The following is a 21,640-nucleotide window of genomic DNA, read 5'->3' as shown; positions in this document are numbered from 1 at the left end:
TAGAGAGGTCAGGTTGGGCTGGGTTGGAGATAGTCACGAACTGAAGGGAACATCCTGGTCTAACTACCACCTGTCACCACTGAGATCCAGGAGTGTAGACTGGAGCCACCAAATCGCCAGGAGACTGCTTTCTATTTTGTAATCTTCCAATTTTAAACTTTGGCACATATTAAAAAAAATGTTGTCTGTAGCCCACACCCAGCCAGGAGGCTGCCTGTTCACAGTCTCCAGGGTAGGGAAAGCCAGTGGTCTCCATTCTGTATCTGCACCAGGACCTGAATACCAGCTGTGTCCTTGCCTGACAATAGCCAAGAGGTGTCACTCAGCTTTCTGCAGTTTCTTTATCTGTAGAGTGTGATGAAGATGTCTGCTTGGGGAGTGAAGTGATAGCATGTGCACACACACACACACACACACACACACACACACACACACACTATACATCAAGTTATAAATAATATTCTAGAAATACTTTGCATGGACCAAAGATAGAATACAAACATAGCCAAGAATGGTGACACAAACCAATAGTTTAAGCATTCAGGAGGCTGAGTCAGGAGGATTAAGAGTTCAAGGCCAGCATGGGCTATATATTGAGACCATGCCTCAAAAAACAAAACTAACATAATAGTACTTAGAATGGCACAGCCAAATAAGATGGGCCTTAACCTGATACCACAACTGAAATTACCAAAACAGATTTGCACAACAGAAACTGCATGATGAGAATTGCAACCAGATGCAAAGCAGCTCACCCTTATCTCCTAAGGATCTCTCCAGATGGAGAGTTGCAGTCCATTGTTGACTTTGCTGTTCCTGTCACACCCATTACTCTCTGCTAAACAAATAAGTTTATTTAACTAGGTAAACTTCTCTTTTTTCCTACTCTGATATACTTCAGAGCAGCTCATCCAAATACCACTCACCCCAGCATACACACACACACACACACACACACACACATGCACGCACGCACAGAGAGAGAGAGAGAGAGAGAGAGAGAGAGAGAGAGAGAGAGAGCAGTGGCTGGCACAGGCAATGAGGATTTCATCTCCTAACTTCCATTTTCAACAGTACCCTCACTGTTGAATCCAAAAGCCTCCTGGCTCCCACTCACACTTGATACCTTGAAGGGTAAGGGACCCGCATTTTCTGGCCTCTTTGCCTTCCCCTCTCTCCAAAGGCCTCCCTGTTCCTGTGGCATGTCCAGCACACGAAGATGAAGAGCCTGGCCTCTTTAAAAGGCACTACAATGGAAAACCTCTTCCCCAGAAACAAACAGTCTCTGACCGAGCTCTAACCAACCGTAGAAGAAAGCGGATCTTGCCCACCTACATGGTCTTAAAACCCCAGCAAGGAAGTATTGCTAGAGAAAACTATTAATTAGTAGTATTTCAGAACAGAATTTTAGCCTCCCTGACCCTGGCTGTCGTCCTAATCTGGTTACCTGTTAGGGAACCTGTTGCCTCTGAAGGCACACACAGTCCACCTTCCGGACACCCAGTCAGCCTGTTCAGAAGGGTACCATCAAACACCAGAAAATTACTAATGTGCTTCGCCTGTCTGATATAAAACCAGCTTTTCTAACAAATAGTCAAGATGAATAAGAGAGCCACACTGGCTTATGTTGTGTCTTTAAAAGTGGACTCTAAGGCCCAATGCAGCAAAGTTCGCCTGTAAACCCGTGACCCGTGGCGGCTGCTCCTGCTCTTGGGATTTTCCTCATGAGATGTGACCTGATGATGCGCTTACCCTTCCCATGCCATCCCAGAAAAATGCTGTCTTAGCTACCACAAACATCCCATTAGGGTGCTTTATTCTTCCATCTAAACAAATTTGTCTGACTCTGAGTAAGCTAAATAAATATCCTCTCCATTGCTGCTAGGGAAAAAAACCTTTACTACAGCTGGCCTGTCTCATTCATCTTCAGGCTTGAGATTCACCACGTATCTGCAGCCCCTCCAGTGCGCCTCAGATCACGAAGACTGGAGGAAGTCACTGGGAAGTCAGCAGATCATACTTGTCCCTATCAGTGTCTTGGAGTGATTCTCTTCTGCTTCATGAACGCTTCTGAAAAATCCAGCTTCTCTCCCCTGTGGAGTCACACCCCCTGCCATCCCGAATCCTCTTCCTGTGGTTCTTATACCCTCCCATCATCCCGAATCCTCTTCCTGTGGTGTCACATGCTCCCACCATCTTGCATCCTCTTCCTCTGGTTCCACATGCTCCTGCTATCCTGTGATCTTCTTCCTGTGGTACCACACTCTCCTGCCATCCTGTGATCATCTTCAAGGGGTAAAATCCCTTCTTGCCATGACTGCTCTCTCTATTTTTCTCCTCGCTGCACATTTTCCGATCATTATCTAGAGAAGTGTAATCATGGCTGGATCCTCTTATCTAGGAGGATTCCCTATTTTCTCTACATTTTTGGTCTCTGTCAATTGCCTCTGTCAATGGCTAACTAAACCTATTCCTTCCCAAATTAAACAAATTCAGCTTCAAATGGTTCTGTATATTTCGTGGAGAACCAGGCTGCGGTCCCACTCAAAACCTGATCATTTGGGATCAAACCTTTTTACTTTGTGCTGCTCCCTTTTCTGGTACACAGCCATGCCCTCCATCTTCTGGACACCACTGGAATAAGCTGTCTACACTTCGGCCTTTCTGTGAGGATCCTGCTTACCCCTGCCTCTCAAACAGTCGGATAGCTCTTTGTAGCCACCCTCCCAATCCCTACTCTCTCAGGAAAGCATACCCTGTAGTATCAATCCTCTAGTCAGGTTTTTTTTTTCAATAGTTCATAGTTCTGACTCCCCTATCTGACTCAAGATGACACTTAGGAAAAGCCTTCTACCTCCTATCACCATACGCAACACTTCCCTTTAGCCATCAGACCAAGCACTGTGGACTTTCCACTAACCTGATCCCATGTGTGGTTCTCTTTCCATGGTACATTGCAAAATCCTTCCTAAGAAGGTTGGACCAGAGTGCTATGCTATCCATTTCAAATGAACCAATAAAGAAAGTCTCCCAAGCCTGGATCCGCAGCTCTGTTGGGGGTAAGGGGAACATCTGGGGAGATCAAGACTGAGAGAGAGCAGAAAGTGAACAGAGGTCCCCCATGAAAGCCTGGTCGCAAAAACATCTCCGAACAAATCTGTAGCCGGTCTCTGCCCAAACGGTAAAACAGCACAATGGTATGGCCAAGCAAAATCAACCACAAACAACACGAGACTCCCTCTCACGTATGTGACGGGCACTGCAACACACAAAGCGGCTGACCCTCATTGTCTGGAGTCAAACACTGGTCCATTTGGAGTCTTCTCATTGACATGGTTGGAGTGGGATTTTGGGATATTCTTGACTTAATGAAATGAGGATTCTCCCAAAGCAGAGTCCTGCACAACTCACTGCTGTCCATAGGTGCTTCTTTCGTCACTACCACGTCATTCACTCCCTGCAATGTCCTAAATAAACTCGTCCTCTTTTCTACACTAGTGCAGTGGAAGAATTCCTTCACCAATTCACCAAATTTCCCAACACAGATGGTCCATATAATAAGGTGGGTTTTCTGTTTTGTTTGTTTTTTTTTATAAAGATGTCTGAGAGTGCCTCAACTTTGTCGTTGTTTGCATGCATGACCATGTGGGCGAATCACATGCTGTGGGGACTTTGTGAAAGAACACCATAGTGACAGGACCATGATTCTACAACACCACAGCTCAGAAGAGTGAGGCTGTCCAGGGCTCAGGTAGAGGAATGGGGGTGCTCACCCTCATCAGGAGGCCAACTACACCATGACATCATCTGTGCCTGGAGCTCAGCTCCTGCATTCTTGGGAGGAGCTCTTCAATGGCTCATTTTGGAACCCTAACCTCTGGGTTAGTTTGAACTAATCAATTATTATTATTTTTTTTTCTTCAGAAGCAGAAAGGGAGAGGAGGAGGATGGAACCTGAAGGTCCTAATTAATGGGCTTCTGAATGCTTCCTACTCAGCAGTGTTGAACATCCCTGGACTCCAGCTGCCAGAGCTGGAGTGGTTTCCAGCCATTTGTAGAAACCTTCAAACAGGCTGAAGGCCAAACTCAGAAGGCAAGCTATAAGGAGGGCTCTTGTGGGCAGCCTTAAGGCCTCAAGGATGCCTCTAATGGCTTACCTAGTCAGTGTGAAAAACAGGCTGTAGAAGGAGTCTTTGCCCTCATAGCCTCTGACAAGAGGAGGAAGAACCTGCCTTCTCTGCTATAAATCAAAGGGCTGTTGCCGTAGCCCATTAGTAGTTGTCACACCCTTCTGGCAAAGGGCTTACTTATGAGCCATGGCTGTGCAGAGAACCAGAACAATTGACTTCGTTTTACCGCAGTCGTGTGCAGTAGGATCATCCTCATTCTCCAGAGCGCACTGAGATCTGGGGAGCCCTAAACTCATCAAGAGTATACCGAAGAGCAGGGTCAACACCCTCCATCCCCACTGACTGAGAACCGCTCCCATGCGGGTTGAAGAAATGATTCAGAACTACCCCCTCTGTGGTTAGTTCACTTGTTCCTTTGTGGACATCCAAAACCTTAGTATGTATTTTCCACTCCAAACCATCCTACATCTAAGAGAACCCTCTGTGGTAAAGCACAGAGTGGATGAGACAGGTGTGAGAGTACCGAGGAGGAGGGGAGGAAGCAGGCCATCAGCATGGAAAGATCACCTCTGCCTTGACTAGCACAGAAAAGAAGCCTGCACCTGGAGAAGAGCAACATGCCCACGGTGATTCTGTCAAGAGGAGCCCAGGCGAGAGCAGATTGCAAACCAGGCAATGCGTCCACAATGCTTTAAGCCGCAAAGGAACACGGCTAAACAGCACACGGCTTTTATACGGGAGCTGGAGAGCTTTATTTAACAAGACAAAACTCAGCCTGCTACCCACAGCGGCACGGCGAGGTCACTGGAGTTGGTCAGGTCTGCGAGCCTGACCAGAACCTCCTAGGACGGTGTCCTCAGGGCCGGATGGCTTAGATCAGTTTGCTCTGTGGGCAAGCTTGTGAAGGAGGTTTTCTTAACTGGATGGACTGAAATGGGAAGACCTGAACTGAATGTGGGAATACGGTTTCATCATGGGCTCGGTCTCAGTCTACATAAGAGTGGAAGGCAAAGTAACACCAGCCAAACACGTAGGCATGCACAGGTAGACATGCTCCAGCCAGCTGAGCGCTTGTCTTAAGTTCCTCAAAGTGATGGGCTGAGGCTCGGAACTGCGAGCTGGACAGAGCCTTTCTCCCCTAAGCTGCTTTTCATTGGAGTATTTTTACCACAACAAATGAAACTAGGATATGTAGATAGAAAGGCATAACCTCCTTTCTTTCTTTCTTTCTTTCTTTCTTTCTTTCTTTCTTTCTTTCTTTCTTTCTTTCTTTCTTTCTTTCTTTCTTTCCTTCCTTCCTTCCTTCCTTCCTTTCTTCCTTCCTTCTTTCTCTCTCTCTCTCTCTCTCTCTCTCTCTCTCTCTCGCTCTCTCTTTCTCTCTTTCTCTCTCTCTCTTTAGTTTTCCACAACAGGATCTCTCTGCATAGCCTTGGCTGTCCTGGACTCACTTTATAAACCAGGCTGGCCTCGAACTCACGCCAATCTTCCCGCCTCTGCCTCCCTGAGTGCTGGGGCCAAAGGTGTGCATCAGCATGCCCAGAGAAAAGCAGGGCCTTTCTGAAAAATGACTCTACACGCTTATGTATACATCACTGTTTGAAATTAAAGCCAAGATTGAGTCTAACTGTATGAAGACTTGGAAAAGACTTGGAAAAGAAAGTGAAGTATACCTGTCGGTTTCTCATCAGTAGGAGGGACTACTGACAGTTAGGCTAAGTATCAAGCAGAAAGTCACTCCTTGTTCTGGGAGTTGACATCTGAGACTGAGTGGCACCAGTGGTTTGGGCCTCTGGCAAGGGAGGTGTATCCTTGTGGGAGCACATCAGAATGAGTGCTCCCATCACAACCAAGAAGATAGAGGGCTGGCAGGGCCTCACCATCCCTCGTGGGACCGTGCACCCAAGGATTTGAAGATCTCCTGTAAAGCCCCACCCCTCAAGTTTTTGCTGAACTTCCCAACACCTCCATCCCAGGGACCAGATAGTTAAGTAGGCCTTCCTATTCAAACAACAGCAAGAGGCCGATGCCCTTCCAAGATCAGGATGTAATTTAGACTCTTGTCCACAGAAACCACAATGTTGGCAATGCATAACCAAACAAAATAACTGACTAGCGAAAGTGCGAGCAGACCCATGTCAGCACATCAGTAAAGTCATTTCACTGAGGGAAATGACTTTCCAGGGCAAACACAAGTCAGCTCCAACCTCTTCTGCAGCTCAGAGGCAACGACAATCAAGGGTTCAGTCGACAAGAATGGGAGGCTTGGAAACCTCCTGTGAGGGTCAGGAGCCCTGGTCTACCCACAGGGTTACTTACCTTCTGTGACATCAGCATGTGTCCCCAGACTTCGCCCCTTTTAGCGGAGGCTCTACTCTCCCTCACCTAGGCTTGCACCTCCAGTTCTTTAGGGAAGGGAAGAGAACTGGACTTCAAGGCTGTAGTTAGCTAAGTGTGAGAAGCCACAGCGGGAGCCAGTGACGAGGACTGTCCCTGCACAAGGTGCCGGGCTTTGGGCTCACACTCGGGGTGCCTGAGTGACCGCGTGCTTGTGTGGGAGGAAGGAGGCAGACCTGCTTCTGCTTGGCCAGACAAGCAAACTGGTACAAATCAGTACAGGCCGCAGACTTCTCACAGCCATGAGGTTGTCGCAGGCCCCTGTCCCCCCAGCCCCTCCCTGTGCATCACATTTCCCAGACATCTCCACAAAGATGCCATAGCCAAATTCTCAACACCAGTGAGCATAAGTGCTGGTGTCAACACCACCAATGAGCACAAGTGCTGGGTGTCATTTTCTGAGCTGGGACTTCAGACCTTCCCTGCTCTCTTCCCAATGTCCGTCCTACTGAGCTGACCATGGGAAAGGTTCAGGACCAGAGCGTGGTAGCAACTTCCAGTCCTGCCTTGTGACACCCGGGGAGGAGAGGTGGGCTGGAGACAAGGCTGTGAAAACTTTCTTGGAGTCTCAGGGACTTCTGGAGTTGGAGCACACCCTGGGGGGGCTCTTTCTCTCCTGGTAGCCCTCGCTGTTAGAAGATGGAGCAGGGCAGTGGAAAGGCCATCCTCAGCTGGCCAAGATGGTAGTATAGGGCGATCCCAGCCCATCCCTCGGCCTTACTGACTGAGACTTACTTCACATTAAATTAAACATGAAAAGGCATTTTAGAGAAAGTATTTTGAAATAAAGTTCAGAAGGATCTACACTTTTTAAATAAAATTAATGAATTCTGTTATCAGTTTTCATCTTTCTTTTTTGGCAGATGTTGCCTTCAATTTTTAAACATTTGTCAAGGGGGAAAAAAACCTTTTGCCAAGACACATTGATGGATTTGCCTGTTTCAAACCAGAATTCGGAAATGCTGCCAAGAAATCATTGTTTGTCTTTGTCGTTTTTTTAAAAATAAAAAGTAGGACTTTTTAAAAAATCAATTAATAATAAGACTAGGCTATCACTCAGTGGTAGAATGCTTGCCTGACACATGCAGGGTCCTTGTTCTAGTCCCAGAAACATGCATGCACACACACATGCTGGTGAAGATGATGATGACAGACAGACAGACAGACAGATAAAAAAGAAACGACAGAAGAGAGAAGAGAGAGGCTGATGAAACCCAAGGAGGCGATATTCTTACCTGGTCCTCAAAAGACAGAGCCTGGGCCACATCTCTCGGGAACCCGTCAATAACGATGCCTTCTTCATCCGGAATTTGCATCAGTCTTTGTTTTATCTCGGTGATTGTCGTCTCCTTTAATAGAAAGACAGAAACCTACAGTGTACCCCCGGCAGGCGCAGCCATCCTCCATGTGGAAAAAGACAGCCATGCTGTGCTACCTGTGGCGCCAGCTCGCCATTGGTGATGATCTTGGCGATCAGACTCCACTTCCTGTTGCTACTGGCACCGTGGATTTTCTTCCTCAGTAGCTCCCCCACTGAGATGTACTGGAATCCATAGCGCTCTGCAATTTTCAGACTCTGAGTGCCCTTCCCGCTTCCTGGACCACCTGGCATTCAAAATAGGAAAACCAGTGACCTTCTGAAACAGACACTCCTCTGTGACAGCTACTGGGAGGTGGTGGCACTGGAACAAAGACCAAGACCGCTGCACACTCAGAGGCCTCTCCAAGAGTTCACGGATTTTTGAGAAAGTTAGAATTTGCAAATGATGAAATGTACACTTAGTGTGGCTAGGGGGACAGCTGAGTTGGGGCAGCGCTGCTATATAAGGTTGGATTCCCAGACTCCATGTAAAAATCTGGGTGTGGTGGCACAAACTTGTGATCTCAGGGCTGGGGTTGGGCAGACAGCAAGGTCTCTGGGCTCTCTGGCCAGCCAAGCCCACGCCGGCAAACTTTGAGCCATAGAGAGACTCTTGCAGAAAGCAAGGTGGACAGGTTCTGTGGGATGACTCCTGAGACTGACTTCTGTTCTCCACACACATGCACAATCGTCTGTGTACACACACATGCTCCCATACACGGCAAGCACACACTCATGCTCCCATACACAATACACGAACACACACATGAGCACATACACAATACATATCCACACATGGTCCCATACACAGCATACACATAGCACACATGCTTACACACACAGCACAAACACTACACACACACACCTTTAAAAAAACTACTTTCCTTGCCTAAAACCCGCTCACTATCTGTTCCTTGTGACATGGGCTTCTATTCTGTATTCAACCCAAGGTTCCCAGCGCTTTTATCTTTGCTTTTGCATACTGATCAGAAGTTAGTGTGGCACAAAGCACCCTTCTCTGACACTTGCTTGATAGTGAGACGAAGCCTTCCTTACTGGAAGTGCTAGTCTGCACTCATGAAAACTTCCAATACATTATTATTTACTTTCCTTTGGTGGTTACTAGGGAATAAAATTTTGATATGCCAATCAAAGCAAACAAACTCCCATTTAAAAAGAAAACATCTAGCTGACTAGTTATCTGCATTAGAGTTTGAACGAAGAAAACCACAGATTCATAAACCTTGAAGACATTATTTTCAGTTCTCTCGTTGTAGAGAATTACTGTGATGTCGAAATGGAAATCTAAGGACATGAGTGAGTGTTCAGTAGAACTAGAATTCCACCTTGTTGGAAGTTGTTCTAAACTCTCTCCACTTGCTGTCCCGTGGAGCTTTGTTTCTGGTTGGCTGTCACTATCCAGATCACACTTGCAGAGATGCCGCTAGTTATTATTTCTGAAGCACACATTTGCAAACAAAGCAACAGAGGAGAACCTCGGAGCTTGTTGCCATACCTATGACGAGAATGATTTTGGGCCGAGGGCGAGTTGGGTCGAAGACCTCGTACTCTTCTATCAGCTCTGCTGTCTCTGACAGGTCTGTGTCGCTTTCTATGGAGAACTGGTGGATGGGAGGAAGCCGGTCGTACCGTCGGTACGGAAAGTTTGAATTTTCAGGCAGTACTGAAAAAGAGTAAAATAATTTTGAAAAGGGGGTGGGGAAGGCACAGCGAAACACTTTTCACAGCTGACCAATTAGTACAAGAGAGTGTGCTAAGGAAGCTTCCTTAGTGGTCAGCGAACATTTTCTTAAAAGGGGTAGAAAACCAGTATTTTGTGCTTTTAGAGCCACGTCGTCTCATACTGAGCGCCCGTGGTAGCATGGCCATGGCCGACAGTACATAAGTGAATGAGGGGCCAGTGTTCTAAGAAAACTTTATTGCTACAGAGAGATGGCTACACTGGGCCGCCTGCATTGAAAAAGAATAACTTTCTTAGGCCTGGCTTCATTTTACTCCATAGCCTCTGCCATGGTAGTCTGAAATTTGAGAACATAGCCTCAGCCAGCTGCCCAGGGATTCAGTGCCTGTGTGGAATATACTGTTTGCTCCACCAGCAGAGGGGTGCCCTCAACCTGGGGGCCCAGTAGAACAGTTAGTGTCATAGAGATCAAATGTCTACCTTGCGGTACCTCTTGGCATTGTTACAGTCTGGTTTGTCGGTGTCTGATATTGCGGTGGTTTGAAGGAGCATGACCCCATCGGCTTATGTGTTTGCGCGCTTAGTCCCCAGTTGATCTGTTTGAAAGGGTTAGCAGGTCTGCCTGTGTTTGGGAAGGACTGTCACTGGGTCTGGGCACTGAGGTTTCAAAAGTCGCCTCCAGTCTCTCTCTCTGCCTGCTGCCTGGGAATCAGGATGTACAGTTCTCAGCTCCTCCCTCAGCACCGTGCTCCCCTGCCGCCATGCTCCACGTCATGATAAGAATGGACTAGTCCTCTGAAACTGTAAGCAATCCCCAAAATTAATGATTAGATGCTTTATTTTTATAAGAATTGCCTTGGCTATGGTGTCTCTTCAAAGCAGTAGAACAGTAACCAAGGCAAGTATCTTTAATTTTGCTGACTGACAATGTAAATATGAAGATTTAAATTTATATCTACACTAGCAACAAGCATTTGCCCTTTGCTTCCAGGTGTGTCTGTAAGTGGAGGGTGACTTTAGTAGTAGGCTAAGCTCTAACTGTCTTCTCAGTTCTAGAGTCATACTAGTGTGTGTGTGTGTGTTTTAAATCGACAGCCATATGCCCACCAGGCAGAAGAGCTGTGGTTCAAGTATTCTCTGGTAGCTGCCACAGTAGATCAAGGAATGGGTAAATCTATCTGTTGGGCTGGTGATGTAAGAAGGGATTTGCAGAACAGGAAATTAGAGAACAAACACAGATGATGGAACACAGGCAGTAGATCCTGGCTGGCACGGGCAACACTCAAATGAAGAGCTGAAATAGAAACCACACATGTGCCAGTGGTCCAGAAGACAGAGCTGGCAAGCCCCAGACAGACAGACGGTGCCTGTCATTGTCAGTATACAGCTCATGGCTTCTTCTCTTCTCATCCTAGTGCTGTAATGTCACTCAGGGACCAAAGAGAACCCTAACTTCCAAACGACCAGTGCAGGAGGTGGGCATCCACCTGGCTTCCCACGAGGGAGCTCAGTGGTTGATAAAGTATCTAAGCACGGAACAGTGCTCTATCTCCAAGGTGCTCATCATTTGGAACTTCCCACTCTCTATTGACATAAAACATGGGGATCATTTGATCTCTGACTTACTGGACTGGATTGCAATAAAGGAGTCTTGAGATGGCAGTATTTTGGGGAAAGGCTGTCTAAGGAGCGGCACTGGCCATAGTAACCAGCTCTGCCTTAAAATGAAATAATTTAAAGATATGTCTACCAATCATTTGCCTTTGCTTTATGGTATTTTCATTTAGGAAAGGGATTTGTTTAGATGATGAAACTATCTGATGTCATAGAACAATTTCTCAAGATAGTTGTATGTTAGTATGCCTTTGTCAATATGATCGCAGAAATTCATGAGTCATTCTGTTTCTATAAATATTTAAGTTCATTGCAGTTAGCAGTTTTCTTGAATGTAACTACCTATTCCGCCAAGTACAGTTTGTATCTGGGAAGGGGTAGGGCTACAGCTCAGGTGCTAGAATGCTTTTCTTCCTTGTATGAGGTCCTGAGTCCACAGCCTCAGCATTTTAAAACAAACAAACAAACAAACAAACAAACAAACAAAAAGATGAACAGCAAAAAGTACACACGACAAAATATAAATCACATTATGAAACAAAATATGCAATTAAAAGATAAATGAATTTAGAAAAATATTTTGTATTTTCCTAGCATATATTCCAAGTACAGGGCAACAAGGTGTAATATTTTCTTGAGCACTGTCTGTAGAAAGGTCTGTCTGAGGATTAATAAAAATATAATTGGCACCACATGACTCCTTTCTTCTTTGTGGACAAGGAAAGATGTTTCCCTCTCTGGAAGCATCTTTGAGGGAGTACTATTTCTACTTTTCTCTTACTGAGCTTTAAAAAAATTAGCACACCATGACTTTCCCACATCACATTCAAATAAACTCTAACTGGGCCATGACTGATGAAGCCACACAAAATAAGTGTTATTTCCTCCTTATATTTACTTCAAAGGACATTTGTTTCCACTTCTTGGTGCGTCTGAAACTCTTGTGAGACAATATTTTTAGATTTTATCTTATTTATTCATGTGTGTGTCTCTATGTGGGGTATGCACAGTGAGTGCAGGTGGCTGAAGAGGCCAGAAGAGGGCAGTAGATCCCATGGAGCTGGAAGTACCAGCAATTGTGAGCAACCAGTCATGAGTGCCAGGAACTGAAGCCAGGTCCTCTGGAAGACTAGGCAGCAGTCTCAACCACTGAGCATCTTTTCCAACCTCACTGCAGAACAATTTTTGAACATAGTTTAAATATAATTGTCTTGCCATTAAAAAAAATTAGTTTAGCTTCCCTTGATCAGAACTAATTGTGCATTTACATGCTGTTATACTCACAACTTCCTCCAGCCAAGAGGGCTGACTGGCCCATGAGTTTTGACAAACACACATTTTAAAACAAGACTGGAAAACTGTGAGTCTGCTCCAACACGCTACAGCTTTCACTTCTCAACTGTTCTGACATAGTCAGCAAGTTTGTTTCTGTGTCTTTGACACAGAATGACAAATGACAAATCTAACAAATCTAACCCTTATAAACATGAAAACACACTATGTACTCTGTACTTGCAAGCAATATTAGCAAGCCAACTAATAAACTAATAAAAAAGTTGGGTTGTTATATAATAACTACTAATCTTATCTGCTTTCTACTGTGTATTTGGGAAAAGCCTATTTGCAATTTTAAAAATAAAGCCATGGTTCTTAAATGTAATTTATGTTGCAAAATAATGAATTTGGTAATATAAACTTTCATTAAATTTACAGAAAATTGCCAGGCAATAGTGTGTTGCTTTCTTCCCCTTATCGTGGGTGATTAGAATTAGTAGCAGAAAAAGATAAATTCTTCCAAAACACTTATAAATCCAATCATTCAAAGCATTCTTTCCAGTCTGCTTGCTGTACTTTAAAGAGGGCTGCCCTCTGGTGAAATGGCTGTCATTCTGTGCACATTACCATTTCGGAGGAAGGACCTCCGTGACTGGCCTCCATTTAGTGGCGGTAGCGTCTTCTTTTCCTGGCTGACAAATGTGTCCCACTTCACCTTGTCACAGCCTCCTAGCTCCTTGACTTTCTGTAAACAGCTTTCCAAGTACTCTATGGGGTCTTCTGGCTTGGAACACATCAAGCCATTCAGAAGGCTCTGGAATACACACACATAAAGGTACAAATACAATCTATTTTGACACCATGTCCTAGTTTGCTTTCTATTGCTGTGATAAAAATCGTGATCAAAAGCATGGGGAGGAAAGGGTTTATTTGGCTTACACTCCCACATCACAGAGCATCACTGAGGGAAGTCGGGGCAGGGACTCCGGCAGGGGCCTGGAGGCAGGAACTGGAGCAGAGGCCAGGGAAGAATGCTGGCCGGCCCTCACGGCTTCTTCTTCCCATTTTTCTTATCTACTCTGGGACCACTTACTCACAGATGGCCCCACCCACAGTGAGCAGAGGCCTCCCATCAATTACTAATAAAGAAAATGCCTTGCAGACTTGCTTGTGGGCCCATCTGACAAAGGCCTTTTCTCTACTGAAGGCTCCTTCTTCCTAGGTGACCTGCGCTTGCGTCAAGTTCACACACCCACCAGCACACGTGATCTCTGTTAAAACATCGTTAGGCCTCATATCTAAATTCCAGCTTGTCTTCAGTCTTTTCATTTTTTGTCCATTACAGAGAATAATAGATGTCATAACCATGTTTTCTTACCTGTATGTGTCTCATTGTGTTTTGCTCACATTTGCAGCCCGTCCTCCTCTCTTGTTCCCTTTCTACTGCTCCCCTTTTACCCCCAAAAGGTCCCTACTCAGCTGTCATGCCATACATATTTGTATGTAGAGTTAGAGTCCATCCACAAGACAAAACATGCATATTGGCCATTTCCTCCACCTCCTCTCTTCTGCTAGTCAACTTCCTCTCCACAAACAGCCCCCTGCTATTTTGATGCCATTTGCTTGTTTGTTTGTTTAAATCTAGGTCTTTTACATTAGACAAAGCTCATGATATTTGTCTTTTAGGCCTGGCTTACTTCACTTAACATGGTTTCCAGTTCCAATCACATCTCCTATGTCCCTGAAAATGATTTAATTTTCTTCTTCTGCAAAACTCCATTGTGTATATATGCCACATTTATTTTTATCCATCCATTGATCAGCATCAGTCTTAGATCTTTGGCTGTCAGTTTGACACAGCCCAGAATCATCTGAGTCTCAGTTGAAACATTTCCTAGACTAGGTTGGCCTGAGGCTATGTTAGTGGGATACCTCCACTGCTGATTGATGTGGGCGAGCACACCACTGTGGGCGGAACCATGCCTAGGCAGGCAAGGCTGGGATGCATAAGAAAGCTAGGTAAGCAGGAAGTGAGTTGGGAAGCTGCATCCATCTATGGCATTTGCTTTTGTTTCTGCCTGAGCAACTGTCCTGAATCCTCCAGGGATGGGCTGTTACCTGTAGAAGCTTAAAACAATCCCTCTCCTTTCCATGTTGTGCTTGCCTGTCCTCTACGCTGAGGCTGCATCTTAGCTATAGTGGATAGCACCACAGGAAATCTGGCTGCTTGGGCATTTATATGTATGGTAGGCTTAGATTCCTTTGCCCAGAAGTAGTTTGGAGTCAAAGGGCAGGCATAGGATTTTAACACTGGTGTTTTTGAGACAGGGTCTCATGTAACCTTAGCTGGCTTTGAACTTGCTATGTAATTGAGGATGACCTTGATCATCTGATTCTCGTGGCCCTGCCTCCATGGTGATAGGGTTGCACACGTGCACCGCTATGTCTTTCTGCAGTGCCTGACTTGGCTCTCCTGCACTTGGGACAGGCACTGTGCAGATGAGCTGGATCTTCAGCCCTTTTTGGGGCACCTCCATTCTGTCCCCACAGTGGCTACATCCCACAAGGAGCACATAAGGTACTCCCCCGTGTCTCCCTGAGTCTTCCCCAGCACTTGCTCCATTTCTTTACAACAGCCTTTCTGACCAAGGGAAGCGAAATGTCAGTTGGTCAAGGGTGTTGACCATCTTTTTCTTTACTTTCTTTTGCCATTTGAACTTCTTTTCTGAAACCTCTATTCTTTGAACAATTTGCTTTGCTGATGCTTAATTTTATGATTCTTCATATACCCTACATGTTGACCCCTTGTTAGATGTATAGCTGGCAAATTGTTCTCCATTCTGTATCTTTACTCTATGCTTCCTTTGCCTTACTGAAACTTCTGAAGTTCATGTAAACCTGTCTGTCAGTTTTGCTGGTATTTCTGGAACTACTGATTTTTTTTCCCCAGAAAGCTTTTGCCTGTGCCTAGTTCTTGATGTATCTTCCCTATTTTCCTGTAGCTGTTTCAACGTTTCAGGTCTTATGTTTGAACTTTGATCTACTTTTACAAGGTGAGAGATACAGATTTAGTTTCATTCTGTATGTGAATACCTAGCTTTCTCAGTACCATTTGTTAAATGGGCTGTATATTCTCAAACATTTATTTTTGGCACCTTTGCCAAAAATTGGGTGTCTGTAACTTCTTGAGTTTATTTACAGGCCCTCATTCTGTTACATTGCTCTGTGTGTCCGTTGCTATGCCTTTATCATGCTGTTCTTGTTGCTATGGCTGTATAGTATAATTTTAAGCAACTGGTACAGTGATACCTGGCACTGCTCTTTCTGTTCTTGAACTTCCTTTGGTAATCAACGTGAATTGAAACTATGTACAAAGTTACTTTTGAGTAACTTTTATTCACCTGTTGTAATTGTTGTCTTGGAGGTTTGCTGCTTCCATCTGCTCACCTAAGCCTAATCTTGGGAGCTTCTAGCCTCCGCACAATCTAATCTAGGCCTAGAATGTTTTCAGCCTCTGAGACCTACTACTGAATAAGCTCACCCTCTTTAGCTCTTTTTTGAACCCTGGCTGGCTGGTTCAACTGAGCTGTCTGGCTCAAACTTCTCTCCTAGCTGACTGATTCAATCTGGCTTCTCTTTAGGCCTCTGACTGAATTGTTCTGCTTGGCACCAGACTAACTCTAGCAACCTGTTCTAATCTTCTGGCTCCTTCTCAATGTCTGACTTTGTCTTTACCTGTGATTAGCTAGTTCTCTCTTTGTAACCACTCTCGGTAAAAGTGCCTTCTTTCTCTCTCCTTCTCTCTCTCTCTCTCTCTCCTTGTCTGTCTCTCTCCCTCAAGTAGCTTCCCTTTTCTCTCTGTTCTTTTGAGAGTTGGGCATATCTTATTCTGTCAATTCTTTTTCTGATTCATCACTTTGTCTGTCACTCAAAGCGGTGCTTCCTTCTACAAACTAACTTTCCCTTTATTGTTTGGGATTAAAGGTGTGTACTAAGAGTATGTCTGTATTCAGGTCAGAGGGATTAAAGGTGTGTGCTGAGGGTGTGTCTGTATTCCAGGTAGAGTACCACTGTGCTGGATTTTAAAATCCCTCTACAACTCAACTGTGATTTGATTGAGGATTTAGGATAATCCCTTAACTTTTGAACTAGGTACTTGTGCTTTGTTTGTTTTTAGTTTTTTGAGACAAGCCATTTCTATGTAGGCTAGCCTACAACTCACTATGTAGTCCAGGCTGGTCTTGAACTCATAGAGTTCCACCTGAGGATTCAAGGCTCAAATCAACACCCATTACCAGTGAGTTTGCAGCTCGGCATTCTGTTCCTTTCAAATAGCAAGGAAACTGTGCACTTTAATACAGAAGAGTGCCATCAGAACAAGATCAAGTGCCCCTAAAGTTTTGTCCTGTCTTTACTAAAGTCTCTAAGCCTTAGCTCTGTTGTGAAGTGGGTTTAACTTTAAAGATTAAAAAAGTATTTATATATTGCCTATTAAGTGTTTCATAGGTAACACATGCTCAACAAATGTTGGCTTTAGTTTTTATCATCATGGTAATTATCACAAAGCCTTTTCTGCACACCCAGGCTTGTCGTGTTCCTATGAGACTCAGTGTGAAACACCACCCTTGACATTTACACTGGAACATTGATTTGTGTGCCTGTCTCTTGAACTATATGATTTCATCAGAACAGAGTAGGGCCCACTTGCTGTTTAGTGTCAAGCACCTGATACCGTCTTCCCTGGTGTGTGGTACATACATGTTGGAGTTTCATGATTAGGACTAAAAGATAATTTCCAAACTCACACTTAAGTGAGACTCAAAATTGAAGTCAGGGGCTGGAAAGATGGCTCAGTGGTTAAGACGGCTTCGTGGCTCATGTAGGGGCTCCAAGTTTAGTTTCCAAAACCCACATCAGGCAACTTACAACTGCCTATTCCAGCTCCAGGGCATCTGACAGCTTTGGCCTCTACAGGCACTACATTCATGTGCACACACACACACACTTAAAAATAAAAACAAATTTAGAACTTTAAGATCAGAGATTTTTAAAATGCTGATTGATGTGCAGCGAATCTATAGTATCTATTAAGATTATAGAGGATACAGAGTTATGTGTTTTTAGTTAATGATGCCTTGTAGAGGACAAGAGGTCCATATGCTCACAGATAAGCACTGGAGAAACCAGAACTGTTAGACGCATGGAAGAAGCAGCACCTGTTCACCCAGGAGGCTGGCGAAGGCTTTTTGATCAACGGGTGATCTTTTGCTAGTCTTTGGAACTGCCCTTCCCTAGAATCCTGAGTGTTGTTTCTCAGCCACTGGAAGCCATCCCTGTGCTTACTTCATGCCCTTCCTCCCTAGGCCCTTGTCTTGAGAGTGCTGTCTCAGTCAACAGACTCATTCCTGTGGAAAAGATCACAGGTGCTTTGCTAAAGAAAAAAGGATGTAACCACGCCTGAAGCCTTGTGATAATTGTCATGAGGAAGCTTTTTCCCCAAAGTTTTATTGTGTTTAGATATGAAACAAACAAATAAATAAATAAACAAACCACTTGGCATCAGACTTCCGAAGCTTGAACCTGCGTTTCCTTCTTACCTCCTTTGGAGGATTTCCTTGCCAGTGTAACCATTCCTGCTGTGTAACTAGTACATGTTAGTTTCCAGAATTCCACACCTTTGAAAATGTTGACTCTAGGGAACTGGTCTGAAGTGCAAAATGTTTTCCTTTAGAATGTTTCATGGAAAAAGAGTAAATTAGTCTCACATATACATTACTAGCGTATAAAGTACTCAGCCTTGGGAAGGCTGCCAAACTTGAACATAGCTTTTAATTTTGAAATTAGTATTGTCCCACTTTCCCCAAATGGCAGGCAATTTTTCCTAGGTGCGTTTGTTTTCTGAGACACTAAATGGAGTGGGTTTGGGTGCTGAGCTCCATCAGATGAGCTCAGCTGCTAAGGGAGCAGAGAAGGCGGCATCCTATTTCTGTGAGGCAGGTTAGCTTCCCACACTCCTGTTCTTCACTGGGCCAGAAGCAGCTGCTTCAACACACGAGGTTCTTTGTCTCACATGAACTCTGTGTGTGTGTGCTCACTTGTGTGTGCACTCAGCCTTTTGGGCATCGCTACCTCTATTTTCCGGGTCAGAGATATTAATGTCTTTCTCAAGCTTATCACCCAGGTGGTCTTAGGTTCAGGACTCCAAGCCAGTTTCTCATGGAAACTCATATAATCATTTTTGTATATCTTACAAAAGCACCAGATTCTCTGTACCCCATATATATTTCAACCACAATATTAGTACTTAAAATCCAGCTCTCTTAATTTTATCTTTTCCTAAAGTTTAAGTTGGGTGGGTGTAGGCAATGAAAGTTGAGTGGAAGACAGACCTTTCAAGTCTCCCTAAATAAAACTGATTCCCCGAAGGGCATTGATTTTTTAAAGGGGACGGTGAGTAGCCCCACTCTTTCACTGATAATTTAAGTTCTTTTTTCCCCCCTAATAGCCATCTGTCCCCAGGAGTGAAGATAAGCAGTAGATGGTTTTTTTTTTTTTCTAAGTTAATCCTCTGAAAATGTGAATAATCTAATCAGACTTTTGACAGTATTCAAAGGAATTGCCAAGTCTTTGCTCTGAGGTCCAAGATCGGTACTCACATTGCAACGCTGGGTAGAGTTAGGGACATGAGAGAACAGAGGAAAGTGTTTTGTTTTGTTTCTTAATTTAATTTTGACGTGGAAATATTTTTCAACTCTGAGCCTAGTAGATACCCTATACCACCCAAAGAAATTTAAGAAGTTGCATTACATACGGAGGTGTTTTTGGTGACACCTAGTTTCAGTTATCTGTTTGTTACCTTGACTCGTAATGGCACGCACTATCTGTAACTTTTTGTCAGCCACTTGGTTAAACTTTATCTATTTAGAACAACTTGGATCTGGCGCAGAAAAATCTGTTTTAGAAACCTGAGGTGTTTGAGTTTTGTGGTCCATCACATGGACCGTCATGCTTCCCTCGGAGGTGTGCACAGCAGATTCCTCCATGGTTCGCATGGAACCTTGGGGTCTTTGTGCAGGGAACTCAGTCTTGGTACACTGCCCCAGTGCCTCAGGTGAGCAAGCTGACTGGCTTCTGAGAGCTGCACTCTTCGGAGACATCCCATTCATATTCCGAAGAGCCGATGGAGCCTGAAGTCTAGACAACCGCCGGCCTAGCTTATCTGCACGCACTGGAGAGTTCTGTACCCGGGTCACCCGGGTTCTCTGTAGGTTACCTGGCACCACCGAAGAGAAACAACTCCCCCATTTTGCAGTCAGGTGGCTCTCCTACTGACGCACCTATCATTCTTTCCGAAGCATAGAAACAAAGTTGATTTCAGTATTAACATTTATGATTTAAAAATCATTTCAACTCCCATTTCCATATTTACAAAACAGAAAAAAAAAAAAAACAACAACCTCTCAAAGCTATAATTATGGCGTCCCGTGTTAATCACAGTTTTGGGAGGAATTATTGCAAAAAAATTATTTTCTTAAGAGATGCACTTTCTTTGAACAGAACAAATCCCCTAAGCAGGAAAAAGAACAATGTGTGGCCTTCAGTTTATTATCTTAGTCTATCATTTCCTTTAAAATGGAAGGCAGGCTTTTCAGGGCTCATCCTGTGAAGCTTGGATTGGTATCGTTCTTCTTAAATTTTAAAAATTTCCTTTATAATCTAAGCGAAAGCGCTTCGGGTCTTGGGGTGTCTTAAAAGCGGATGTGAGAGAAGACCAGGAATCCGGACTTCACTCTGGGAAGACAGCTGTGGTTCGAGCAGGGTACCTTCGGGTCGTACCTCAAGCTTCCCTCCTCAGGTTCCTCGAATGTTCAGGCATCCCCCTGTCGCTGGAACGGACACACGCTAGCAACAGGAGCCGCGTCTGCCTGGCCGCTCCCAGTCGCGCTCGGTCGGTAGGTGGGCGGGAGGGCTGGGGCCGCAGCCGGAGCGGCGCGGGGAGAACCTTCCCTGCGCTCGGGAGTTCAGACTGGCCACCAGGCTTCCCCCGCCCAGGGACAGCGCCGCGCTTGATAGGTCGCGGTGTGTGTGTGTGTGTGTGTCTGTGTGCGCGCGCGCCTGTGTGTGTGTGCCTGTGCCTGTGTGTGTGTGCCTGTGTGTGTGTGTGCCTGTGTGTCTGTGTGGGTTTTTTCTCCCTCTCCTCAAGCCGCCCCCCACACCACCCCGGGAGAATCGCCTTGTCCATGCTTCCTCTCCCCAGCAAGGGACCCAGCGCTTGGCGCCTGGAGTGGTTAGGGCTCTGGAACCCACAGTTTCCTGTCCTGGCTCCATGTGGGCGACAGCGCTCTCACCTGGCTTGACCCTTAGCCCCGGAGGGTGCTGCCAGGCCACGGTCCGCGGTCGGCTCTGGGTGCCCACCTTGGAGGGATGCGCCGGGGGCAGCCTGCATCCAGAAGCCCGGAGCCAGGAGGGAAACTTGATCCCGAGACACGGGTTTCGAATCCCGCATTTGGAAGGGACCTAGCAACCCGCAGGAACGGCGGCTTGTCTAGGGAGAGGGACAGCGCGCTTCCGCAAGCGCCTTCGTTAGGTGCCCCGGCCGCGGGGGTGACCCGGAGGACCCTTGGGCCACCCGGCCTCTCACCTCGAAAAGCTGAGGAATGTCCCTTCGGGCCAGGTACTCCTTGGCGTCGTTGGTGTTCATGGCTGTGCCGCGCGTGCCGTGGGGCGCAGGCGGGGACGCTCCCGAGGCTGGGGCCGGCAGGGCGCAGCCCTCACTTGGATGCGCGCAGGCCAGGGTCCCCTCGGCGGCTCCCGGGCAGCGGCGCCGCCCGCGCTCCCGTCGCCCCGCGTCCGCGCGGGTCCCCTCGCCGGCAGCGAGCAGCCGGGCTCCCGGGGCGCAGGGAGCGCGAGCGCCAGGGGAGGAGCGCGGAGGAGGACCGCGCGGCCGACGCCACCAGCCGCCGCCAACCCAGCCCGCTGCAGCGGCCGCCGGTCACGCTGTGCGGGCAGGCGCGGGGCGCGGGGGTGGGGATGCGCGGGCTGCAGTCATTCCCCAGCCCGCCACGCGGCCACGGCACCTGGGAGCCGAGGAACGGCCAATTGGAACCGGATGCATTTTCACACACACACACACACACACACACACACACACACACACACACACAC

At 46.1% G+C, this 21,640-nt stretch overlaps 1 protein-coding gene across 2 annotated transcripts in view; it reads right to left on the bottom strand.

Moving 5' to 3' along the window:
- Ak5 (adenylate kinase 5) overlaps positions 1-21,290 on the bottom strand; it is a 193,558-nt gene extending 172,268 nt beyond the window's left edge. Inside the window, exons 1-5 of one of the 2 annotated variants that reach the window (XM_055614277.1) lie at positions 21,117-21,290; positions 13,103-13,289; positions 9,401-9,568; positions 7,960-8,129; positions 7,760-7,873 (exon numbers count right to left, since the gene is read on the bottom strand). In XM_055614277.1, coding sequence (XP_055470252.1) covers positions 7,760-7,873; positions 7,960-8,129; positions 9,401-9,568; positions 13,103-13,289; positions 21,117-21,176 — 699 coding nt within the window. In that variant the 5' untranslated portion in view covers positions 21,177-21,290. The remainder of the gene's footprint in view (positions 1-7,759; positions 7,874-7,959; positions 8,130-9,400; positions 9,569-13,102; positions 13,290-21,116) is intronic. The other variant, XM_055614278.1, reaches the window with a different exon arrangement.
- Between the last annotated feature and the right edge of the window lie 350 nt (positions 21,291-21,640).

The sequence above is a fragment of the Psammomys obesus genome, unplaced genomic scaffold, assembly GCF_907164565.1.
Source record: "Psammomys obesus unplaced genomic scaffold, mPsaObe1.curated_primary_1811, whole genome shotgun sequence".
Taxonomy (NCBI): domain Eukaryota; kingdom Metazoa; phylum Chordata; class Mammalia; order Rodentia; family Muridae; genus Psammomys; species Psammomys obesus.
Note: the sequence above shows the minus strand (reverse complement) of the source record. Positions and strands in the feature narration are given on the sequence as shown.